The sequence below is a fragment of the Megascapheus bottae genome, chromosome 17 (assembly GCF_031878675.1).
Source record: "Megascapheus bottae isolate mThoBot1 chromosome 17, mThoBot2.hap1, whole genome shotgun sequence".
Taxonomy (NCBI): Eukaryota; Metazoa; Chordata; class Mammalia; order Rodentia; family Geomyidae; genus Megascapheus; species Megascapheus bottae.
Window position 1 is genome coordinate 13,341,228 of NC_143525.1, and position 25,502 is coordinate 13,366,729.

Genomic DNA, 25,502 nt, shown 5'->3' on the forward strand with positions numbered 1-25,502 from the left:
ACCACCTCAAGAACAAGAAGAAACCTTTCTTCTTGGTTTCTTCAGTCCCACTTAGTAGCCCAGGCCCACCCAGGAGCACAGTTAACTTTCTCCTTGGGAGTCAAAGGTCTTATTTTTTGTTTTTACCAGTCCTGGGGCTTGGACTCAGGGCCTGAGCACTGTCCTCGGGCTTTCTCAAGGCTAGCACTCTACCACTTGAGCCACAGCATCACTTCTGACTTTTTCTATGTACGTGGTTCTGTGGAATGGAACCCAGATCTTCGTGCATGCTAGGCAAGCATTCTACCACTAGGCCAAACTCCTGGCCTCAAAGGTATTTTCCCCCTATTGTTTTCTACTACTGTCCTTAGCAAATGCAAGCAAAGCCTTGGTCTCCATTGAAAAATGGTAGCTCTTACGAATTCCCATTTGTACTTGGTCCATGATGTTGTTGTTGGCACAATGCAGTTACTTTTCTTTTTTTGCCAGTCCTGCCTGGGGCTTGAACTCAGGGCCTGGGCACTGTCCCTGAGTTTCTTTTGCTCAAGGCTAGCACTCTCATATGAGCCATAGCGCCACTTCAGCCTTTTCTGCTTAGGTGGTACTAAGGAATGGAACCGGGACTTCATGCAAACTAGGCAAGTACTCTAACACTAAGCCACATTCCCAGCCCCAATCCAGTTATTTTGTCTCTTCTACCCATGGCTGCTCTGACCCTGTGTAGGATAAAGCACAGGCAAAGGTGTCCTTTGTATTTCTAGTCTTGAGCTACTGCCATCGGCCATGGATCCCTGTGGAAGGGAACGAGTCTCCTTCCCAAACTATCCCAGGACCTTTAGCAAGTTACCTTCAATGCTGTTTCTCCTAACTATGTGATGGGAATAAAAATTAAGGCTAGGCACAGTGGCTTATGCCTGTAATCCTAGCTACTTAAGAGGTGGAGATTGACAGGACTGTGGTTTGAAGACAGCCTAGGGAAAAAAATGTTAGTGAAATCCCCGTCTCAACATAAAAGCTGGGTGTGGTAATTGCAGCCATGCAGTGAATATAGGTAGAACCACTGTCATCTAGGGCCACTCTGAGCAAAATGTAGGAGACCCTATCTGAAAAATAACTTAAAAAGTAAAAAAGGGCTAAAGGCATGACTCAATGGTAGAGAATATGGCTAGCAAGCATGACAGCCTGAATTCAAAACTGATTAACAGGGGCCAGGAGTCTGGCCTAGCGGCAGAGTGCTTGGCTAGCATGCATGAAGACCCAGGTTCAATTCCTCGGTACCACATACATAGAAAAGAATCGGAAGTCGTGCTGTGGCTCAAGTGGCAGAGCTCTAGCCTTGAGAAAGCCCAAGGACAGTATTCAGGCCCTGAGTTCAAGCCCCAGGACTGGCAAAAAAAAGCTCTGAGTAACAAAAAAAAAAAAAAAAAAAAAACAAACCAAAAACTCCTGGACAGACAGTATCACATTATAAAAAATGTCTAAGGCTTTAAGCCAGCCTTTCCATCATATTTTGTTTTCTATTTCCAGGTAACATCTATAATAATACTATAAAATATCTTGGAGGTATTAGATGACCTGTATTCCTGTGTGATTTAGAAGTATGCCATTGGACAAAATCACTCTAACATAACTGCTCCACATACCCAAGCCATGTTGGGAAATGCATATGTAGAAAGCTACTGTTTTTGTGAATGATCGCCAGCCAACCAGGAACTATTAACTCAAAGGACTCATGATTTGGGGCTCATGAATGGACCTCACCATTTTCCATTGTGTTGTGGGAAGGACATCATGGAAACAGATAAGACAAATGAGAGAGAAGGCACCGATAGGAAGACTGAATATGAAGACACCAATTCACTCTTCAGCCTAACATGGTTGTTTCTTACTCTTGGTTCTTGTCCCTTCATTTTATTTTATTTTATTTTATTTTTTCTTTTTTTTTTGGCCAGTCCTGGGCTTGAGCTCAGGGCCTGAACACTGTCCTTGGATTTTCTCAAGGCTAGAGCTCTACCACTTGAGCCTCAGCACCACTTCCAGCTTTTTTCTATGTATGTGGTACCGAGGAATTGAACCCGGGTCCTCATGCATGCTAGGCAAGCACCTTAACCACTAGGCCAAACTCCCGGCCCTTGTCCCTTCATTTTAAAGGAACACATCCAGAGAGAAATAATTCCATGTGGGAGACAAAGAGAGTGCTCATTAACTTTCAGCCATGCCACCTCACACACACTATGCCTATAATCAGAAATCATTACAAATCCCAGCTCATGTTGTGCCATACTAGGGACTTCCTGTTTGCCAATCATATTAGATCACAGCCTTTCTAAGAAGCCAGCATATGGCACTCTCCCTCTCTACCCTGGAATTTGTCAGCCTGTCCTTTTTCTATTTCCTTCACAATGTGACCCATCACTCATTTTTCTCCAACATCTTAGGCTCTTCCTCCTTTGTCCTTTCTCCCAGTTCTTCATAGAATAGTCCATAAAGTTCAGTCACATTCTGGGCATTGAGACAGCAGAAAAGAAAAAGGAAATGAAATTATTTCCTTTGACTTAGTTTCATATAAATAGAACGGGTCTTATAAAATGCAGACAGGAGTGTATTTGTTCACCTAGTAGTTAGTCTAATTATAGATGGTTGGGTGTCATGGGCAGCCATATTGGGTGACAGGAGAGTTGCACCAGACAGGATGCGTCATTTCCAACTTCCCCTTTGAATGCCCTGTGCAGACCCTAATCAGCATCTTAAAATTACAACCAGATCATTATCCATACAGGAAGAAAGTCCTCCCATTCGCTGAGTGGTAGCCTGACATTTTGTATTACCAACAGGCTAGCTTAATTAATTATCAGGGCTAGCTTTCTTCTCTCAGATTTTCATAACTTGTTTTACCTAGATACCCTGGGCCTTTCCTTTTCCTTAGGGAAAAGATACATGTAAGAGTTTTGATTGGAAGAAAAAGAAAAAGCTGAAATCTCATGCCCATTGCAATAAAGCTGTGCTCTTCTCCTCCACCAGTTTTTGTTAAAACTTAGTAATGAAATTACTGTTCCAAGAATATGAATTAGAATGTCACGAGCCAACATCAAATCAGGAGTATCCTTTCCCACAGAATCAAGAAGTACACCTTTAAAAAAGCCAGCTGGTTTACCCTGTAATCCTAGCTATTCAGGAAGACTTCAGAAAGATTTTAGCCAAGATCTGAAACTCTTATCTCCAATTAACCACCAAAAAACAAACAGAAGAAGAGCTGTGGACCAAGTGGTACAGTAATGTCCCTGAGGAAAAAAGCCCAGGCCCTGAGTTCAAGCCTCAGAACAGACACATGGACACACACACACACACACACACACACACACACACACATACACATGCAATCACATTCACTAGGAGGAGTGATGGGGTAAAACTAAAACTGATCGGAATATATTGTAAATGAGTAAAAGTGTAACAATGAAATTTCTCCCTGTATAAATAAATTAACTAAAATACTAAAAGAAAAGTCAACCTGACATTTAATGAGTCCAAAGTCAAAGATTATAAATAATCTTTTCCTTGTTACTTTTTTTTGTATATGAACGGGCTTCTCTGAATTTTTTTTTTTAGGTGGAGTCCCTCAAGCTGGCTGCTTATGTCTCCTGACAGACTGGCCCTCCACAAACCACACCCAACCAGCTGATGCATTTAGTCTGGCCCCAAAGGTGCTTTTGAAAATAACAATTAGTTGTCCACATTATTTTTTTTAACTTACTGAAATCACACACATATGTTTACATAAAACATATATTGAGACACATAGGTTTCTATAAAATATAAACTTTTGTATTCTCTTAGGAAAAATAAAATGAGAGGAAGAGACAGTCCTGAAATGTTATTTCCGCAAGAGTGGTGGCAGCCATGGACCATTGACCCAGAACTTAAACTATAATGGAGGTCACTAGCCAGAGAATGAGGCAAGGAGGGTGGTGGTGTTCCCCCACACGTACATCACGAGGCCTGCAGCTATGTTCCAGTGACCATTCGGTTCTGTCCTGCCACTACCACAAGGAGACACAGAACATATCTTTCTCCAAGACCTGTTGTCTAAAGGTCACACGGAAGCTTCCTCTGTCCTAAGAATGCAATCCACTTCTACTCTGCCCATTCCTCCCCTGTCCCTCCCTCTTCCCCATCAATCACCATGTCCTGTCATCCATTTCTTCAAAATCCCATTGGCTAAAAATGCTAGTACAGCAGGCCCTGAAAAATGTGGCTTGGGTGTACTGAGATGTGTTGTGAGTGAAAAGCACACACAGATTTTGGCCTAGTGGTAGAGTGCTTGCCTAGCATACACTAAGACCCAGGTTCAATTCCTGGGTATCACATACATAGAAAAAGCTGAAAGTGGTGCTGTGGCTCAAATGGTAGCGCTCTTGCCTTGAGAAAGCCCAAGGACAGTGCTCAGGCCCTGAGTTCAAGCTCCAGGACTGGTAAAACAAACAAAACGACCACAGAAGATTTTTATCATTTCCATCTGAAAAAGATTCAGATTTAAATTAAATAATTCCTTATGGATGACCCACTAAAACAGTATTTCGATATACTGAGTTAATTTTTTTTCAGTTTTTTACCTTTGTAAAATACATCTTCTAGAATATAGAAAATTATATATGGATCTCATATTTATAACTTATTTCATCTTTCTGCCTCAAAACAACTCTTGAGGGTAGGGTTGGGAGGGAAAACCTGGGAGAGAGTGAAGAGGGGCATGACAGTTCAGTGTACTCTTTTTTTTTTTTTTTTGCTAGTTCTGGTGCTTGAACTCAGGGCCTGAGCACTGTCTTTGGGCTTTCTCAAGGCTAGGGCTCTACCACTTGAGCCACAGCACCACTTCCGGCTTTTTTCTGTGTATATAGTACCCAGGAGTTGAACCCCAGTCTTCGCGCATGCTAGGCAAGCACTCTACCACTAGGCCACACTCCTAGCCCGTTCAATGTACTCTTTACCTGACTTTTGTAACTGTAATGTCTTTGTACATCACTTTTATAACTATTTAAAAAACCCACAACTCTTGATTTGTGATAACCTCTCTGGTCTTGCATTGTCACACTGGCTTAATCCCTCATGTTCCTTCCCTCCCAGAAAGTCACATTAGTCCCCTAGAGACATCTAAACCTCCCCCATTTCTAATTTGTTCTGTACACTCAAGCTGAGTTTATCTACTTAAGACACTGCTTTTATCATGAAATACTTCTGTTAATACCAGTACCCATCTCTACCCTCAAGAAGTCTAAGCATTTGATAATGAGGTGACCATAGCTCTTACTGTAAAGACCTTACTGTATATTTTATGTAATTCTCCCTATAATCTAAACCCTGACTTGCCAGACTCTGGGCTATCTCAACAGAACAGAAAGGACCAGTGGCATGTCGCTGCACTTGAATGGTGAAAAATAGAATGTTTGCTCTGAAAGGTCACAAAGATAATGCAGCAGGCACATCCAAAGGCAATTATGTTCACTTAGGATTGCTCATCACAATCAGCAAAACAGCCATTCCTGTTAAAAACTATTATTTACAACAATGGACAGAAAGAATAATAGGATGAAGGGGGAAAAACCATTGTATTTGCATCTCAGAAAACCCCAACTGGAAATCTAATTTTAAAAATTTACATGGAATTAATACTTTTTGCTCATCCATTCTATGGTTAAAGTGTGTGCGTGCACACAAATATGTGTGTCATAAATTGTGTAAATTTAAATTCTGCCAGTCTAAAATGTTTCAGTACAACAATAAAGTATCCTTTCATCTCAAATTTTGAAAAGATAGGAATTAAAAGTTGTCAGTACAGGGGCCTGAACTCAGAACCTAGCTCTATCCTGCCCTGGCTGGCTTGGAACCTGGATCCTCAGATCTCAGCCTCTGAGAAGCTAAGATCACAGGCTTGAGCCACTAGTGCCCAACATAATCTAGTCAGTCCTATGCACACGTCTTTTGGTTTTTCAGGCACAAGGCAATCAGGGCTTGTTTAGGAAAGTCGTTTTGCACACAGATCTTGAAAAATGACACACACACACACATTCTGCCATCTGTTGTTACTTAGCTGGTCAATGTCAAGGGCTTCCTCAGCAAACGAGGAACAATGGTGTTCTCCACAGCGGGCCCTAGGAATAAAACAGAATTACTGCAGTGCTTGGCTCCAGCTCTCTACCGCAGGGCTGCGGATAAGATAACCGCTTATCCGCCCGGCAGAACCCAGCCACACTTGGGGAATTTTTTTTTTCTCAAAGCATGTTAAGGACTCTGCAAATGGATGACGCTTTGGCGTCTAAACGCTGTCTACTAAACTCCTTAAGTTTATTAGGCCGAGAGCTGGCTTGGACGGGAGTTTGGGAGGAGTAGGAACCCGGGCGTCCGACGGTCCTCAGCTGTTCTGGCTCCTACTTCCCGTCTTCCTCCCCGCCCCCAGGCTGGGAGGTCCTGGCAATGAAAACACCACCACGTGGCCCGCAGCCTGTGCCTCACGCGCTTTCGACCAATGGGGAGCCGCGAGGTGGAGTTGGAGGCGTGTCTTCAGGAGAGTGGCTCCGCCTACCTCCGTCCCGGATTGGTCAAGAGGGAGGTACTCAATTGTTAAGTTCTGGGTTCACGGCCAATAATAGCAGGCGGCATGGGTTCCCCCGCCCAGTTAGATGCCGGGTTCCGCGAGGCCTCGGGGAGGGGTAAAAGGGCGGGGCGGGGCGGGTGTTGGGCGGGGCCCGGGAAGGGGCGGGGCGTGGGGGGCTCGGGCGGAGCGGGCGCGGGTGCGGGCGCGGCGCTGGCGGGGTGCTGAGGTGGCTGTCGCCGCCGGCAAGCTCGGAGCTGCGGCTTCCCAGGTCGAGCCCCCGATGGAGGCCGAGGCTGTGGACGCCCCTCCGGGCGGGGGCGAGGGGGCGCTCAGCTGCTTCTCTTTCAACCAAGACTGCACGTAAGCCACGGCGCCAGTCCCCGCGGGGAGACGTGGGGGACGGAATGTCGTGACCCAAGGGTGTTGTCCTGTGCGCAACCAGTGGTGGCGACGGAGGCCCCGGACGGGCCTCGCCGGGACCCCTGGGAGGGAGGGGCCTGGCCCGGACTGGGGGCCTGCTTAGCCACGCTCTCCCTCGACGCCAGGGTTCGAGCCCACCCAGACCCCCTCTGTCCCCCAGCCCCACTGTGCCAGCTTCGAGCCAGGATGAAGGGAGGAGGTTAGCAGAGGTAATGAGGCCTGCTTGGGGGGTGGGGGCTGGTCAGGATCAGCAGAAGGGGAAATTGCCAGCCGACCCAAGATGGTGTGGTGGGGCCCCAGGAAGAGGAGAGGACCGAGAAAGTTTCCCATTTGTCCTTGAGCATCTCAACGTGGCATCTGGGCCGGACCTTGGATAAACAGGCAGCCTATCCCTGCGGTCCGGCCCAGCCCCAGTCTGGGGCAGGCATCCAGTCTGGGAGAAAACCTCCCGATTTCTCGCCCACCCAGCCATGCAGAATCTCCCTGGGGGAGAGTCCTGGAGCCTTTTCGTGGGGCAGGGGATCTTGGGGGGGAGGGGGTGGGAGATTGGTTTACAGACTGCTTTCCAGGAAGCAGGAGCTCCATCCTGTTGCTTTTAAGGGATTTTTTTTTTTTTTAATGTTTCACTTTGAAGGTTACACTTGGACTTTGGTCAGAGAGCCCGGAATTGCTGGGCTGCGTTTCAGACACCTGCAGGATTAAATATGGGAAGCGAATGTCTGTTTCTTACCCTGTATCACGGAAGCAAGCCCCGGAGAACCGTATGGAATAATCTCTCTGGAATGTGCTCCTGAGAGCATCTGGCTGGTCAGGCCGGGATGGGGTGACCACCTCCCAGTTCCCCACTTCCTGCTGTACCAGTTTTTGTTGTTGTTCCTTTTGTGGAGTCAGCTTCAGGCTTGCGCTTCGGCTGGGCTGTGGGCTATGCTAATATTCAACATTTGGCCATGGAATTAAGGCCACCGTGTACCCTAAAGCAGTCCTGCTTTCCATTCCCTTTGTGTTTTTGTTGTTAAAATACACTCTGATTTGAACAATATGCCTTTGTTCGGAAAATCAGTGTGTCTGTGATCCTGTAATCCCGATAGCTTGGTTAGATGAGTGACTTTCAAGTTGTTTTTGACCACAACCCATAATAGGTCTATACTAAGCCCAACGCCAGTGACTCACATCTGTAATCCTAGCTACTCAGGAAGCAGAGATCTGAGGACTGTGGCTCAAAGCCAGTCTGGGCAGGAAAATCTGTGAGACCTCAAGCCAGAAGTGAAGCAGTGTGGCTCAAATGGTAGAGCACCAGCTTTGAGGGGCGTTAAAAAAGAGTACCCAGGCCCTGAATTCAAGCCTTGCTACTAGCACAAAAAAAATAATACAGCAACATCTCTCATTGCCCATATATATATATATATATATATATATATATAAAATCCACAATATATTATATATAATACGCCTGGTGATTTCTTCTTTTCTGTGGCTTTGTGTGTGTTTGTGTGTGTGTGTGTGTGTGTGTGTGTGTGTGTGTACACACATGTGTACACTTCTAGGGATCAAATCTGGGGCCCCAACCATGCCACACCAGTACTCTACCACTGAGTTCAACTCCCTTTGGTCTATGTCTACATCTGACTTTTTTTTTAAGCTACTGTAACCTTCTGAGTTGTTTCTAGGATCCTCTCATAGGTTGAGAGGATAACATAACCTAGATAAAATTCTAAAGTTTTGTAAAGGATATTTTGCAAGAGAGTATATCTGTTGAAATGATGTTTTCCTTCCTGACTCAACATAGGTTAAGGAAGAGAGTTAGTTTCTTATAGGTAGTAAATAGTCTAAATCTTGCTTTGTGATATTATTAAATTTGAAAAAAAATCTTTGTGTGTGTGTGTGTGTGTGTGTGTGTGTGTGTGTGTGTGTATGTGTGTGTGCATGTGTTTGGTTTGGTTTAATCTGCTGGTCATAGGACTTGAACTTGGCCTTGATGCCATCCCTGCGCTCTTTTGCTCAAGGCTAGCACGTTACCATTTTGAGCCACAATGCTACTTCTGGTTTTCTGGTGGATAATTGAAGATAAAAGAATCTCATGGACTTTCCTGCCTCGGCTGGCTCTGAACCACAATCCTCAGATCTCGGCCTACTGAGTAGCTGGGATAACAGGCATGAGCCACTGGCACCCAGCAAAACTGTGCCTTTCTAAACTCTAGTTATTCAATAGTAGAGTCACATCCCAGCTTTCTGTAACAATCAGATAAAGCTGTTATTTTCAAAACTGTACAGTGCTTTGAAAGTAAACTTCCTTAATTTTTTGGATGAGACTTTCTGGGCACCTCTGTCTTTTCTATAAATAAAAGTTCTTGTCACAGTCAGTTCTGTGGAGCCACAGAGGATATGACACTGGATTGTAAAATAAGTCAAATCCCTTACTGGATGCATTTAGGAAAATCAGAGTATGATTTTCTGTAAATGCAGACTGTGTTTGTAGATGGAGATGGTGGGCAAAGAGAATCATTTCCTGCACACTTTCATATTTACTGTTTGGCACCATGATAAACACCTTAGGTATATTTTTAAAATGTGTGTTGTAACATATATCTCTCTCCAACTCCATTCCTGTGATAAGTGGTGAGCATTTGCTTTCTACAGAGGTTTTAAGGATAAAATAAAATGTATACCTAAATTCTTTGAATCCAGAGTCTAGTGGCCATCCATCAATTACTTAAAATGTGATAGTAATCACTCCATTTTTTTTCTCACATACGGAATCCATCTTTGCCGAGTATGGTGGCCCCAGCCTGTAGCCCCAGGAACTCAGGAGGCTAAAGCCAGAAAAATCACTTGAGCTCACAACTTCAAGACCAGCCTGGGGCAATATAATAAGACCTTGTCTCACACACAAAATAACAAACACAAAACTCTGTTCTAGAAAATACTTTAAATTGCTCATTGTTCTGATTTGTTATTGATGTTGTTTGAGTGGGTAGAGATAAGTTATTGGGGAGCAGGCTACTCAACTGGGTCAGAGTCATATCCCAATCTAGCCTCAAACTAGAGATTCTCCTGTCTCCTCTTCCTAAGAGTTGGGATAACAGCCCTATGCCACCACACACTGTTCTTTTGGTTAATTGTGTAAGACTCTCCTAACAGGATTTTTCCCCCTGTTCTTTGGTTAATTGTGTAAGACTCTTCTAACAGGATTTTTTCCCCCTCGCTTAGATTTGCAAGTTTACAATTAAATGATGTGAAGAAAATTAGAAAAAACAGCCATCATGATGGAGTAGGTTTTAGAATTCTAAAATTCTCCTGGTATACATTCATGGTTCCTGTTTGTCTCTACTTCTGGACATCAAACCCTAGTTATAACTGTACCACACATAGCTCTTATGCAAATATCTCCACCTCAGTCTCAGCAGGATAGAGAGCTAAAGACCAGAACCAACCACATTCTGACTAAAAGTCCACTGCCCCTGGCCTTTGCATCCCAGGAAAGAACAAATGTTTTAGTAGGGGAAAAAAAATTCCAGGGAAAAAAATCCCGTGTCCTTCTCTTTTTTAGGTTAGTGAAACAGGAGCCTTGGCATCTTGGCATGCAAGTTGCTTATTTTAGCATTTGCTTTCCTGTGAAGAACAAATCTCACCTTGACATATGTTTGCTTTCAATGAAGAAGTTGGATTCTACTGAACATTTTTAAAATCCATTTCAACCCATGCCAGCCTGTTTTCCTAGGGTTCCAGTGCTCAGGGTCAGATTGCTTATGCTGTGTGTGTGTGTGTGTGTGTGTGTGTGTGTCCGTGTCCTCTTGCAAGCGCTATGCCTGTCACTTAGCGGTAGAAAGAAAAGCAAGAATGAGGTAACAGCACCACACCCTAACCAGGGAACAGGAGGAGAGAGAGAGAGAGAGAGAGAGAGAGAGAGAGAGAGAGAGAGAGAGAGAGAGAGAGAGAGAGAGAGAGAGAGAGAGCGCGCGCGCTTGAGTTCCCAGGTGCTAAACAAATGATTCATTTCCTTTCATCCTGAGGCCCAGGAAATCTGTAGGAAAAAGAAGAAAACTAAATTGTTGGGTATTTTGTTGTTTGTTTGGTTGGTTGGTTGTTTTTTCAACCTGCATGGACATAAGTAAATACTGAGTTTTTATTGTATTTTTGAGAACAATATAACTTTGTAGAGCATAATCAAAAGCAGAGTTCTCAACCCAGTCTGCATATCTGCATACCTGAATTTGAAAACAATCTAATCACCCTCCACACTTGACTTAAAAAGAAGTATATAAAGTATCCAGATGACTTGAACCGGATAGAAGGAAGCATCTATTGCATTAAGTTTTTGCCTCCTATGGTCTGTAGTGTATCTCTTTCAGCAAAAATGAACAAAAAGGAAAAGTCATAAAGAAAAAATTCATTTTTGAGGAAAAGTGCTTCTCAGACAATAAGAACTTCTGATTGTGTTGGAGGAAGGGCTCTTGTGAGTGTTCTTAAACATTCCATTTTTTTCACCGGTGGCTCATACCTGTAATCCTAGCTATTCAAGAGGCTGAGCTCTGAGGATCATGGTTCAAAGCCAGCCTGGGCACGAAAGTCTGTGAGATTTATCTCCAATTAACTACTGGGAAAACTAAAGCAAAAATAAAAACAAAAAATGAAGTGTTGCTGTGGCTTAAAGTAGTAGAGTGAAAAAGCTTAGGGACAGCACCTAGGCCCTGTGTTCAAGGACAAAAAGAAAAAAATCCATATTTTTTCTGGGAAAACAAAAACACTAGAAATTGTTTCACTTGATGACAGATCCCATACAATTTCTATCTCTTTGCCTTTTTCTTTTTCTTTCTTGCTTGCTTGCTTTCTTGCTTCCTTGCTTTCTTGGAACTACTGGGGTTAGGACTCAGAGTTTTATACTTGCTAAATACCATTTGACCCATTCTACCAGCTCCTTTCTGCATTGGTTACTTTTGAGATAGGATTTCACTTTAATATCCAGGCCACTCTGGACTGTCATCCTCCTATTTGTGTTTTTTTTGTCACAGAGATGACAAGACACCACAGTGTGTAGAGGAAGGAGTCTCAGGATCTCCTATGCTTGATCTTAGTTCCCTGCTCTCTACCTCCTATGTAGCTGTGATTACAAGCTTTAGTTACCACATGGGCCTTTTTGGTTTTTAACCTTTTTTTCCTCCTTTGGTCATACCTGCCTGCTCACCAAAACCATGTTTTGCCTTTAGGAAGTGATCAAGGATCCAACCTCCTGAAGATGTATGCTTATGTGACCCTTAGAATCCTAGTGTGTGAGGAGGAACAACTTGTAGTTGAAATATTGTGCCTGGTATCATTCCCACTCTGTTACTATCTTCCACAGATCCCTAGCCATTGGAACCAAAGCTGGTTACAAGCTGTTTTCTTTAAGTTCTGTGGAGAATCTGGACCAAGTCCATGGAAGCAGTAAGTGTGTGGTATGTGGGAGAATGGGTATGAGAGAGAAACAGAGGCAGATATCTTCTTGACTTTTGTGTTTGTGTGTGTGTATCTGGAGATTGAACTTAAGGCCTTGAACATGTTAGGTAAATGCTCTCCACTGAGCCACGCTCCACAACCCTAGACTTTAATCTTGAGCCTTCTACTTTTTCTCTCTATTAGCCATCAAACCTAAGGAGTCAGTGCGCTTTGTATTTGAAAGTAAATCATTTTTTCTGCTCACATACAAATCATGCTGAAGCTCTAAGTAAAAATCAGCAGTAACGTAAGAGGCACTTTCTTTTTTATGTGAAGAAATCCTTTGGTTGAAATGGTATCCTTGATATGATTTTCATGTGGTTCTGTTCACAGTGATCATTTTTTTTTCCTTGTCTGTCATGGGGCTTGAACTCTGGGCATGGGCGCTGCCTCTGAGCTCTTCAGCTCAAGGCTACCACCCTACCCCTTGAGCCAGAGTGCCAGCCCGGGCTGGCTTTGAAACTTGATTCTTAGATCTCAGCCTCCTGAGTAACTAGGATTATAAGCATGAGCCACCATGCCCAGATATAGTGATCAACTTTTGTAACTGTCAAACCAAAAGATTGCTTGTGACTTCCTTGTTCTTCTGGCACTATAGAATTTTTGATACCATTTATTCAGTCAAAGAAGTATTTGATGTATTTTAATAAAGCAATACCCTTTTGCTTACATAACCCATATTGAAGATACTGAAGCATATCTAGTGAATGTTAGAAACAATTCACCTTGGAAATGTGACTGTGATTTTTCTCAAGGTAAAATTGTCCATGCTATCAGAGTGGGAAAGAGTAGATAGCCTTTAGGATTCCTAGAAATAAAGTGACCTGGCAGATAACCTTATGGGCTCATAATTGAGTCATAAGATGGTGTTATTATTCTTGTTCCACTTTCATAAAGTTTGCTGTGTGCCTGCATTATTATGTACATTCACAGCTAATCCAAGAGCACACCAAACATGCATGTGACAGGATGGGCTGTGCACACACTGGAGATTTGCTTAAGAACCCGAACTGCAGGCCTCACTGCTGATGTCCAGATTATTTTCAACCAGAATTGGATTCCAGAAAGGCCCAGGGAGTGCAGTCACATGGGGAAAGGGCACAGACATAATTATGGGTTTTTCTCCTCCCACCTACGGTACTCCCTTAGCGAAGCAAGAAGAGTTCTCAGTACAGGGTCTCTCCATGGAGTAAATCACTCTTATGAAATCTCTTACGGGCAAGGGTAAAAGCTAAACCATCCAAACCTTCTAAATGTGCATTGCTTTTTTTAAAAAAAAACTTTATTGTTATTATAAAGGTGATATATAGAGGAGTTGCAGTTATGTAAGACAGGGAATGAGTACCTTTATTGTTGCTGTTGTTTTTACAATGTCACCCCTTCTCCAGCTCTCAAGTATATTTGACAGAGCAAACAGTAGAGCCCTGGGGCTGGAGGGCTCATTTGAACACACACACACACACACACACACACACACACACACACTCAATATGGCTCTGACGATCCAGATTTTATGTCCTGGTCACTAGAGTTTCTTTATGCTGGTTGTTTGGAGAGGGCTCTGGCAGTGCTGTCCAGGAGAGACTGAGGGCTCCCTACTTGACAGTGAAGGTGGGAGGATCATTGTAAATGAGTGTGGGTAGAAGGTCTATTGGTGAGCTGGCGGGTGCTGGGCCTGGTGTGACAGAGGCCGAATGCCTCCCTTGCCATGGCCAGCCCTGCCACCTCGCTGTTGCTCTGCCCACAGATGAAATCCCGGACGTGTACATCGTGGAGCGCCTCTTCTCCAGCAGCCTGGTGGTGGTTGTCAGCCACACCAAACCACGCCAGATGAACGTGTATCACTTCAAGAAAGGCACCGAGATCTGTAATTACAGCTACTCCAGCAACATTTTGTCCATCAGGCTGAACCGACAGGTGAGTGGGTCATGTCCCTCAAGAGTTCAGGGCTTCTGCAGATAGGTAATGAAGAGAAAGATGAATGGCTTCCAAAAAACAAAGATCTTGAAAACAAGCATCCACTGCTGCCGATTTTAACATGCAGGTCTAGTGTCATGGGAATGGTTATAACCTACTCCATGCACCTTCTTTCATGATACCTCATCTGCGGCATGCCAGCTTCTGTGTTCTCTTCTACCTCAGGGGACCCCTAAACAAGCGGAATGCCTCTTCAGAGACTTGGCTCTAGGTAGTGACCTGCACTGTGGATGGTGGTCACGTGCCTGAGAGTGACACTCCTGAGGATGGGGTGTGATTTCTGAAGCCACTCAGTCAGCTTGCTCACATGCCGTCTTCTGTGCTACCATGGTGGGCCAGCTGCTCAGTCTTATGTTTCCAGTTTTCTCTCTCTCTCTCTCTCTTTTTCTTTTGTTTCTTTTGGTAACCTTTAAAAGTGTTTCTTAATAAGTGTTCTTTTTGTTAGAAAAGGATGATTCTATTCCAAGTATGGACTATAAATTGTTTATGAGATTAACATTAGGAATATTAACAGATTTCCTCCCAGCATGACTGGATTTTACCTCCCGTGAGACCAAGGGCTATGGGGAGCTGTATATGACCATAAGGAATGCTGGAAAATAGCTCCTTGAGTATCTTATGTCCTGACCACTGTATATAATCCTGATAGTCCTTGGTGGGGCAAACAGAGCACTGCAGGGAGATGAAAGGAGTATATTCACAGCAGACAAGTGTTTATTTCATCTTTGTGTCTGATTATTAAGTGCTTTATTATTAGGATTTTTAAAAATTGGTTGTGGAGCTTGAACTCATGGCCTGGGTGTTGTCCCTGAACCTCTTTGTGCTCAAGGCTAGTGCTCTACCATTTGAGCCACAGTGCCACTCCCAGTTTTTGAGTTGTTAATTGGAGATGAATCATATGGGGACTTTTCTGATAGGCTGTCTTTGAACTGAAGTCCTCAGATCTCAGCCTCCTGAGTAGCTAGGATTATGAGCCACAACTACATGACTTGCTTATTTGCTTTTATTAGCATACATTTTGTAGGAGGAATTCATTATAACATTTCCACATATACTAATACTGTAACCTTATCAACCACCACCCCTCTGACCCTCTTCTCTTTTTCTCTTAAGACAATTTCAACAGGTTTTGTTGTCCTTTGTTCATTCATACAAATGAACTAACTGGACCATTCACTCTCTTCTTTAGACCTCTCCCCTCTCCCATGCTCCATCAGAGCCTGTCTCTTTCATCTTTCATGCAATTCTTTTTTAAAAGTGTGCATTTATTATTATTATTATCATTATTATTATTATTGTGGATCATCATGGGGCTTGAACTCAGCCTGGGTGTTGTCCCTGAGCTCTTCAGTTCAATGCTACCACCCTACCCCTGGGCCTGGGCATTGTCCCTGAGCTCTTCAGCTCGAGGCTACCACCCTACCCTTGAACCAAGTCCCACTTCCCATTTCCTAGAGGTTAATTGGAGATAAGAATCTCCGGTCCTTTTTGTGCCTGGGCTGGCTTTGAAAAAGTGTGATCCTCAGATCTCAGCCTCCTGAGTAGCTAGGATTACAGGTGTGAGCTTTTATTATTATTTTTGCAACAAGTAAAGTGCTTTTGTAACTTTTAGAGGAGGAAGACATTATTGCTTTGAGTCCATCTGTTGTTTTGGTGGGGGGTCTGCTTAACTCCTGAGAAAGTGGAAGAAACAAAGGCTGGGGTCTTGGCTAAGGAAGGAAAGGCAGTTTGAGAGTTTGTGCCTCAAGACTTTTAACCAGAATCCTTGGCCCAAGTGCTTCCGCTGAAATCAGATGGTCACATGTTCAGTTTTGTCATAGACCTTACCTTTGCATATGGCGGTAGCGAGTATATAAAGGTTCCATGTGCTTTCTGGCAGTGGATCACCCTTTAAGACTGCCTAGTCAAGTGCTGTGTAAAGATGAGAACTCTCCCAGAGTATCTGCTGGATTTACCCTTGTGACTTCTCTCTCCTCAGGTATTTTCATTAGCAAATAGAACAAGTACGGGTTATTAAAGTGCCCAAGTCAGTTAACCTTTAGGCACCAGGCTCCTCTTGCTGGAACACTCATTAACTTCAGGCTTCTTACCTTCCTCCCCTGCCGCCCACCCCCCCTCGCCACTCCCAGCACTGCTCAACGATTAATGCAGAAGTTCATGACAAGCAGATCCGATGCTTCTGCCATTAAGTATTTCCTCTCCCCTCCCAAGGAAATCCCTTGAAGCAGGTCTAGAGAGGGTTGGAGTTTACTCTGCTTAGAAATTTTAGGATTGGGATGTCATTTTAGTATTTTAGTGTAGGCAACTCAGCTGCAGAAGGCCCTCGTGTGTGTGTGTGTGTGTGTGTGTGTGTGTGTGTGTGTGTGTGTGTGTGTGTGTAATGGGGTGGGGAAGCCCTTCAGTGACCCCAGAGCCACATGCCCAGGTCCTTCAGTGACCCCAGAGCCACATGCCCAGGAGGCATGACAGGGGATCCAACAAGCAACATCCTCTGCTCTGTGGTGCTCACTTAGGCCATCTTGGAGTCTTCAGATAATGCTTAAAAAAAAAACACACAGGGAAACCTTAATAATGTGTTAAAGGGGTTCTAAGAAAACAAAATGCCCATTTTCTTCTAACTGTAGAACGGAAAGCCACATAGAAGTTGTGACGTGTTTCCTTTGCAGTCGGTGGGATCCTCAGAAGGGTGTGTTGCAGGAGAATGGCCGTCAGCCAGATGTATTTAGCAATGTCAATGTTAACAGTTCTTTGACCATCCGCTCTTTGCTTTCCAACTTCAGTCTGATCCAGTTGGAATCTATGAGACTAGATCTATGATGCCTAAGAGCAGATGTTAGAAATTTTCACTAATGGGTAAAAAGGGAGCTTATCTATAAAATATAAGAAGCCTTAGCCAAAGCGAACAAGAATTGGCAAAGTTGAAGCCAGGCCAGGGTTCTGCTAAGTCTGAAGACTGCATGTTAATAAAGCAGATACCAGGTTGGGGCTGTCCCCCAGGAGAGCTCTTATGGGAACCAAGGCCCAGTACCACCTTGTTTGTCCCCTCCCCCCTCCCACCTGGTGTTTTCTGTATATTGTTGATGCTACAGCCAGCATGAGGGTGATCAGAGTCAGCTGAGAGGACCCTTGGGCAGATGGGAGAAGATTTAGATCAGATCAGAAAAGCTAGATGGAGTGTAGCTTCCCATAGGAGGCACGTGGGGGGTCCTACAGTCCTGGGGTACCAAAGGGGTGTCAGAAACCTGAGAACAGAAACAAGCATAAATGAGCATGATCATGGAAAGGCAGAATACGTATTTGTTATCCATTTTGAAATCCTGGTAGAATTATGTGTTAATCTCTCAGGACTCAGGATCAAGCCTGTGGCCACAGACCCTTAGTTAAAATGGAAAAAAAATGTTTAGACTTTCTTTTCTACTTGGCTGTCATGAATATTCTACATTTTTCTGAGCTGGGAGGAGTCCTACTAGGAAAACAAGGGTTTTTTTGTTGTAATTTTTTGTCTTTTAATCCTGGAGGAGAGTTGGTTATTCTTTTTTTTTTTTTTTGCCAGTCCTGGGCTTGAGCTCAGGGCCTGAGCACTGTCCTTGGACTTTCTCAAGGCTAGAGCTCTACCACTTGAGCCTCAGCACCACTTCCAGCTTTTTTGTACGTATGTGGTACCGAGGAATCGAACCCGGGTCTTCATGCATGCTAGGCAAGCACTTTAACCACTAGGCCAAACTCCCGGCCCCTGGTTATTCTTTTTTTAAAAATATTTTTAGATACCTTTCTTTCTAAAAATGATTCTGGTAGTCAAAAGTAGCTAGTCTAGCCAGGAGCCTGTGGCTCACACATGTATCTATCTACTCAGGAGGCTGAAATATTAAGATCGCAATATGTAGCCAGTTCAGGCAGAAAGATAATCTCCACTTAACTAGCAAAAAGCCAGAAGTGGATGTGTGTTGGCTGGAGGGGTAAAGCACTAGCCTTGAGTGGAAAAAGCTAATGAAACCACCCAGACCTGAGTTTAAGCCCCAATGCCAGCACACACACACACACACACACACACACACACACACACACACACACCCGCGCGCGCGCACGCGTGCACACGCACACACACACACACACACACACACACGGTGTCTGGCCTAGCCTGAGAACAATCACCTGGGACACATGTTTAAAGATGCTTCAAACCAGACTCCGGGAGAGTGGGGGCTGAGGGGCTACACCAGCCCTCTCTATCAGGGCTGCAGGGAGTGGCCCTGTGGTGGTATGGAGAAGGGTCTGAGTGGAAAGAAGGTAAAGATGGTAGAGTATCCCTTATCCAAAACGCTTGTGACCAGAAGTAGTTCTGATTTCAGAGTCTTTCAGGTTTTGGGTCGTTTGCACAGACTCTGCTGGTTGAGCATCTCAAATGTGAATGGTCAACATCCGAAGGCTATTGAGTACCAGTGCTCATGTTTCACTGAAGCACTGGAGACTTTTGGATTGGGTGTGCTCAAGCTGTATATGGAGAGGGTAACTCCTAGGATTTGGGCATACTAAGTTTAAAAGATATTTATATTGGAGACTAAGGGGTCTTTTATCAGCATTAAAAAAGCAACCTGTCAGGTAAGAATAGAAAGAAGGGAATTATAAGAATGGAAGGAAGAGAAGGTGAAGAAAAGGAGAGAAAAAGAACAAGAAGGGGAGATGATAGATAGTGGAAGGGAAGGTGAATAAAAGAGGAAGAAGATGCAAGGAAGGAAGGAAGGAGATAAGAAGGAAAGGGAAGAAGAAGAAAGGGAAAGGGGAAGGGAAGAAAGAGGAGGGAAAGGAGCAACGGGGGGGGGGATTTCAGTTTCTAAAAGCATTTTTAAGATCTTTATTTTGAGCTTCTATTCAAGTGTATAATGACGTGCATGTGTATACATAAACATAATCTTCAAGAGACATCATTAACATTCTTTCTCCTTTAGGCACAGAATCAAGTTAGGACTCATGAAAGACAAGCAGGTTGGATTTATGGTCCCTTTTCAAGGCCTCTGAGGCTGACGGGTCTATGTGATTACAGAGGCTGCTGGTCTGCTTGGAGGAATCCATTTATATCCACAACATTAAAGATATGAAGCTGCTGAAGACCCTCCTGGATATTCCTCCTAATCCGACAGGTAAGTTCCAGTCACAGGACCAATGTCCATTCCCTCTCCCACCCCCAAGTCAAGATACTTCTCTGTCAAGCTATTTTTCCACCTTGACTAAAAAACGTGGCAGTGTTGGTCTTGATGGTGTTGACCTTGAAGTTGTGGTCTTGATGACATTGACCTTGAAGTTGAATGCTGGCACATTCACACTGTGTTACTAGTCTTTCAGGAGCACAGGGCCCCTCCTCCCGGGATCTAGGTCAGCCAATGAGCTGAGACTTGTAAGGTAGATGTGTGGGAGACCCTGGGAGCCTGGTATTGAAAGCTGCTTTGCCCCCAACACTTTTTTGTGGTTGTTTGTTATGGAGTGATTATGATAATTAGAAGCAAGTTTCGACTTGGTATGTCTGCACACCAAGCGTAAGGATTGTGTTTTGTTACATTACAAAGAAATACCTCAACTTGGGTGGTATGCTAGGATGTTAGAAGTTGGCTGAATTCTCAGGATTCAATATTGATTATATCTCTTTGGTGTTTAAGAATGGAAATAGTTTGAGCATGGGCGTGGGTCATACCTGTAATCCCTACCTACTCAGGAGGCTAAGATCCCAAGGATGACAGTTCAAAGCCAGCTTGGGCAGAAACGTTCACAAGATTCCATTTCTAAAATAAATGGCAAAAGCTGGCTGCAGGCATGACTCAAGTAGCAGAGTGGCAGCTGAGCAAATATGAAGCCCCTGAGTTCAAAACCTAATAATACTGCCAAAAAAAAAAGAAAAAAGAGAGAGAAAGAGAAAAGAAATAACAAATGATAACCCTTATTTTATTTTACTTTGGTCCTGGGGTTGTGAACTCCAGGCCTGGCCTCTGTCCCTGATCTACAGCTCCACTTCTGGTTTTCTGTAGTTCACTGGGGATAAGAGTCTCATGGACTTTTCTGCCCGAGCTGGCTTCTAACCATGATCCTCAGATCTTTTAGCCTCCTGAGTAGCTAGGATTACAGGCGTGAGCCACTGGTACCTGACAAGGTGATGACCTTTTTATGAACTCACTAAGCTAAAAGTGAACCAGAAAGAATACCTTTGGTGGAGGCATCATGGCAGGAGAGCAGTCTGCCCAGAACGTTGAAGGTTGTAAGTTGTATTCCACTAAGGCCTGTCAACCACGACTGCCATGTACTATGGTTTCCTCCTAGGGCTTGACTTCCATGCTATCTCCAGCCCTGTGTCTCTGTCCTATGGACATGAGCTCTTTGCGCCCCAGTTTCTTCATTCGTAGCATAAGACAGTGACAGACGTATCACAGCACCACTAAACATTCAGCTGGGTGAGGTTTTTGAAAGTGGCTGCTGCAGGACCCACCGTGCAGTAACCATTTCTGGTTCATCTCAGTGATCCAGAGCCTTGGTACATGCTAGGCGCCATCACCCAGCTGTGCCCCAGCCCCTGGATCATTTTGACACCCATATAAAGGTCTCTGAGGTGATGACTTAGAAGCCTATTTCTCAGAAGGAAATTAGGTATGATAGTTAAGTTTGTTGTTGTTGTTTTGTTTTTAGAAATGAGGGGTTTAAACAATCTGAACAAAGGCTAGGAATGTGACCTATCATGCTTGAGGACCTGGGTTCCATTCCTTGGTACCACATAAACAAAAAAATTAAATCCTAGGGGTAAAGGGGGTGGGGGTAGGAAGACAAACAAAAAACCAATCTGAACAAACATTGAAGATGGGCACTAGAGGGCACTCACAGGTACACATGTGTCAGCCACTCACCATGAACCCTACACCCACATGGCCATGGTTCCCTGAACCTGACCCTTCTGGGCTAATTAGAGACCTGAAGGCCTGGCTGCCTGGGGGCAAGGGTGGAATTGGACCTTGGAGGGAGGGAAAATGGGCTCTGATGTGATGTGGGGTGTCAGAGTGAAGCCGAGCTCCCACAGGCGTGGGCCCAGGCTGTGTCTTGCTCAAAGTATGCTATCGTTTTCCTTGAAGTGGGGGATTTCCAGCCTCACACCTGCTTGGTGCTTGAGCACTCAGACCAGATGACACTGCTGAGGCATACACCCCTCCCTCCACATGCTTATTTTTAATCATGCATTACAGTCACGTGTCACAGTTAGGTGCTGTCATCATTGTGTGAACTTCATAGCGTGTCCCTACACAAATCTAGACGGTGGAGTATGGGGCACCTGTGGTCTATCATCTACCAAAAAAATTACAGCTTCCAAGTATAATATTCCTACTTCTGGAAACTCACTGGCTGCCTCGATCTTTACAGTGAGATGAAAACAGGGACGAAAATAAAGTTGAAAGGTGCCAGGCTATGTTCCACACAAAAAGGGACTAATTTTTATCTTAAGAAAAATAATAGAGCTGGGCACTGGGGGCTCACGCCTATAATCCTAACTATTCAGGAGGCTGAAATCTGAGGATCTAATTTCAACTCCAGTCCAAGCAGCAAAGTCCATGAGAATGGTATCTCCAATTAACCAGCAAAAGCAGGAAGTGGAGTTGTCTCTCAGTGATAAAGCATTCGCCTTGAGTAAATAAAGCCAAAAGACAGCACCCAGGAACCTGAGTTCAAGTCAAAGAGCCACAGATAAACATTCAAAGAGGATCTGAAGATATACCAAGCATTTCCTTTGTAACAATGGGGGTCAGATTTACCACAATGTATCCCCTTAGACCACTGATGTTCTCGGAGGGGGGGGGGATCATAGTTCCCTTACTTTTCCAAATCACTATAATGATCTCTTCTTGCAGCAGGCAAATGAGTGATCATTTTTCTCCCCAAGACTTGCCCAGGGAGCGTTAGCTGAGGTCACGATGTCTGAGTGAGCCAGGGAGCAAAGCTCACCCACGAGTGTTCCCAGACCCCACTCAAGTCAGAGCTCCAATGACATGGTTGCTTCTTACCCTCAGCCAATCTAAGCTGTCAAAACCATGAACCTAAGCTTCTCCAAGGCAAGATCCTCCTTGTCTGTTCTTTTTTTTTTTTTTTTTTTGCCAGTCCTGGGCTTGAGCTCAGGGCCTGAGCACTGTCCTTGGACTTTCTCAAGGCTAGAGCTCTACCACTTGAGCCTCAGCACCACTTCTGGCTTTTTTTTTTTCTATGTATGTGGTACCGAGGAATCGAACCCGGGTCTTCATGCATGCTAGGCAAGCACTTTAACCACTAGGCCAAACTCCCGGCCCCTCCTTGTCTGTTCTTACTTACTTTATTTTCTGACTCAAAATGTCAAACAGAAACCCTGACTCTAAATGACAGAATACCTATCTGGAGACATAGGTAAACAAAATGGCTTGCTTCCCTGGTTTTCGTGTGTAAATCCTGAGAATGTGTTTCAACATAGTGAAAACTATACATGCATCAGATCCATGGAGTTCCTGTCCTGCTTCAAGCTCCATATCCAGTGTGGCTGTCCTTTTCCTTCAGTCACTTTAGGCTGCGTCTTGCATGTTCTTGTTGTGACTGAGATTGTGGGCTGTTTTGCTTGGAGTGACCAATCAGGGCTGAGGGTGAATTTCCTGATAGAGTGTGTGTGTGTGTGTGTGTGTGTGTGTGTGTGTGTGTGTGTGGTACTTGACTCAGGGTCCAGGCATTGTCCTAAGGTGAGTGCTCCACCACTTGAACCCCAACTCCATGTCTGCTTTGTAGTGGTTAATTGGAGATAAGTCTCATGCACTTTACTGCCCACTGGCTTCGAACTGTGATCCTTAGACCTCAGCCTCCTGAGTAGCCAGGATTACAGCTGTGAGCCATCAGCCCTTGATCTAAAAAAGTATCTTTTGAGACATTAATCAATACAAAGACATGAATTCCAGAGGGAGATACATATTATAAAGCAGTTTCTTTCCAGGTTGCCTAACATTTGAAGTACAATGTTAGAGATGCCTATATATGAATAAAAGAGAATCAGGACTTCTTTCTAGTCTTAGCACACAGTGCTGTAGTTTTTTAATTGATGGTCTGATCTCCTGTTTCCACATTTTTTTTGCCAGTCCTGGGCTTGAGCTCAGGACCCAACCACTGTCCTTAGACTTTCTCAAGGCCAGAGCTCTACCACTTTAGCCTCAGCACCACTTCTGGCTTTTTTTCTATGTATGTAGTACTGAGGAATTGAACTTGGGTCTTCATGTATGTTAGCACTCTACTAGTAGGCCAAACTCCCGGCCCTATTTCCACATTTTGACCACAATTGAAAAAAATACTTTGGGGCCAGCAGTTTGATCTAGTGGTTGAGTATTTGCCTAGCATACATGAAGGCCTAGGTTCAATACCTCTGTACCACATACGTAGAAAAAGCCAGAAGTGGTTACTGTGGCTCAAGTGATAGAACTCTAGCCTTGAGAAAGCCCAAGGACTATTCATAGGCCCTGAGTTCAAGCCCGAGGACTGGCAAAAAAAATGTTTCAGTGAACATTTATATACAATATTCATACACAGACATATGTCTTAATAATTTCTTTTATATATATGAATATGATAACCCCATGTTTAACATGTATGTATATATATATATATATATATATATATATGTCTTTGTATGTATGCTAGTCCTGGAGCTTGAACTCAGGGCCTGGGCTCTTTCCCTGAGCTCTTTTGCTTAAGACTAACATTCTGCTATTAAGCCACAGCCCTACTACCAGCATTTATATTTTTTAATTTTATTTTGGTAGTTTAGTAGAGATAAGAGTTTCACAGACTTAATTGTCCAAACTGACTTTGAACTGTGATCCTCACATCTCAGCCTTCTGAGTAGCTAGGATTACAGGTGTGAGCCACAGTACCCTGAACCATGTTTAACTTCTGAGGAACTGCCAGACTGCTTTCTAAAGCAGTGTCCTGTCACAACCTATGGCAACCAGGGACAAGAAAATAATAGACACCAGAGGGTGGAATTGAGGACGTTTGGGGCACTAGGGGCCTGAAGTCTTCCATTTTACTAGGTATTTATTGAGACAGGTACAGGGATATGTCACAGAAAGAGTGAGGTCACAGCAACACTGGAGTTATAAGCATTAATCATGTGATATACTCAAGTGATAAACAACCTTTTTTTGTACCTTAAGGAACAGGTGCTAGCAGCAGATGACTTAAGATTAACATGGATTTTTGTCTTATCCTTAAATTCCCAGAAAGTTTGGTGTTTGCTTAGCCTACACCTAGGATAGGACACTGAATTCCTTCAAGCCTTTTTGACCATTTCAGGAAACTCTCAACGTTCTGAGAGTTCTGGTGAGAGGCATTCCATCCTCTCAATCCATTCAGGTCTCAGAGCATGGCTTGTGGGGGCTCTCATGGTATTCTATTTCTGTACCCTCTGGCAGTGGATAGACCTCCAGTCTTTGGCAAGATTGGCAATCTGTCTTTCTTACTGTAGCCATCCTAGTGTGGGAGCAGTGGTGATTCCCTCTGGGTTTAGCACTGCTCTTTTCAAACCAAAGCCCTCAGATACCCTTAGTAATCACGCACTATATTTGCAGGTCCAGCTAGTCTGAAGTCCTTCTTATACATTCACCTTTTTATTCTCAAGTCAAGGCCTTGAGCTTGTTAAGCAAGTTCTCTACCACTTGAACCTTATTCCCAAGCCTTTTTAGATTTTGGTTTATGGACCAAGGGGGGAAAAAGTTAAGTGAAGGAAGTTAGGCTCAAGGAGTCAGATGGTGCATGTTTTCTCTCATATATGGACATTAGATCTAAATTACAAACATAGATGAAAGCATAGCATATACACGGGAGGATTCCAGCGGTATATTTGATCTTTTTTTCTGATAAGGTCATGAGCTTTTGTCTGGGGCCAACTTCAGGCCTTCATCTTCCTACCTCTGCTTCATGAGTAACTGGGATTACAGGAGTGAGTTACCATACCTGGCTCATATATTCCATCTTAACGTCTCCCCTGTTACTGCTCCTATGGGAACCCTTGGCAAGCCCCTACCAGCTT

The 25,502-nt window shown here is 44.0% G+C and overlaps 1 protein-coding gene across 1 annotated transcript in view; it reads left to right on the plus strand.

Moving 5' to 3' along the window:
- The first annotated feature begins 6,793 nt into the window (after positions 1 to 6,793).
- Wipi1 (WD repeat domain, phosphoinositide interacting 1) overlaps positions 6,794 to 25,502 on the plus strand; it is a 34,596-nt gene continuing 15,887 nt past the window's right edge. The window contains exons 1-4 of the mRNA XM_090349855.1: positions 6,794 to 6,931; positions 12,330 to 12,412; positions 14,211 to 14,380; positions 19,482 to 19,578. Of these exons, the coding sequence (XP_090205981.1) occupies positions 6,852 to 6,931; positions 12,330 to 12,412; positions 14,211 to 14,380; positions 19,482 to 19,578 (430 nt within the window). The 5' untranslated portion in view covers positions 6,794 to 6,851. The remainder of the gene's footprint in view (positions 6,932 to 12,329; positions 12,413 to 14,210; positions 14,381 to 19,481; positions 19,579 to 25,502) is intronic.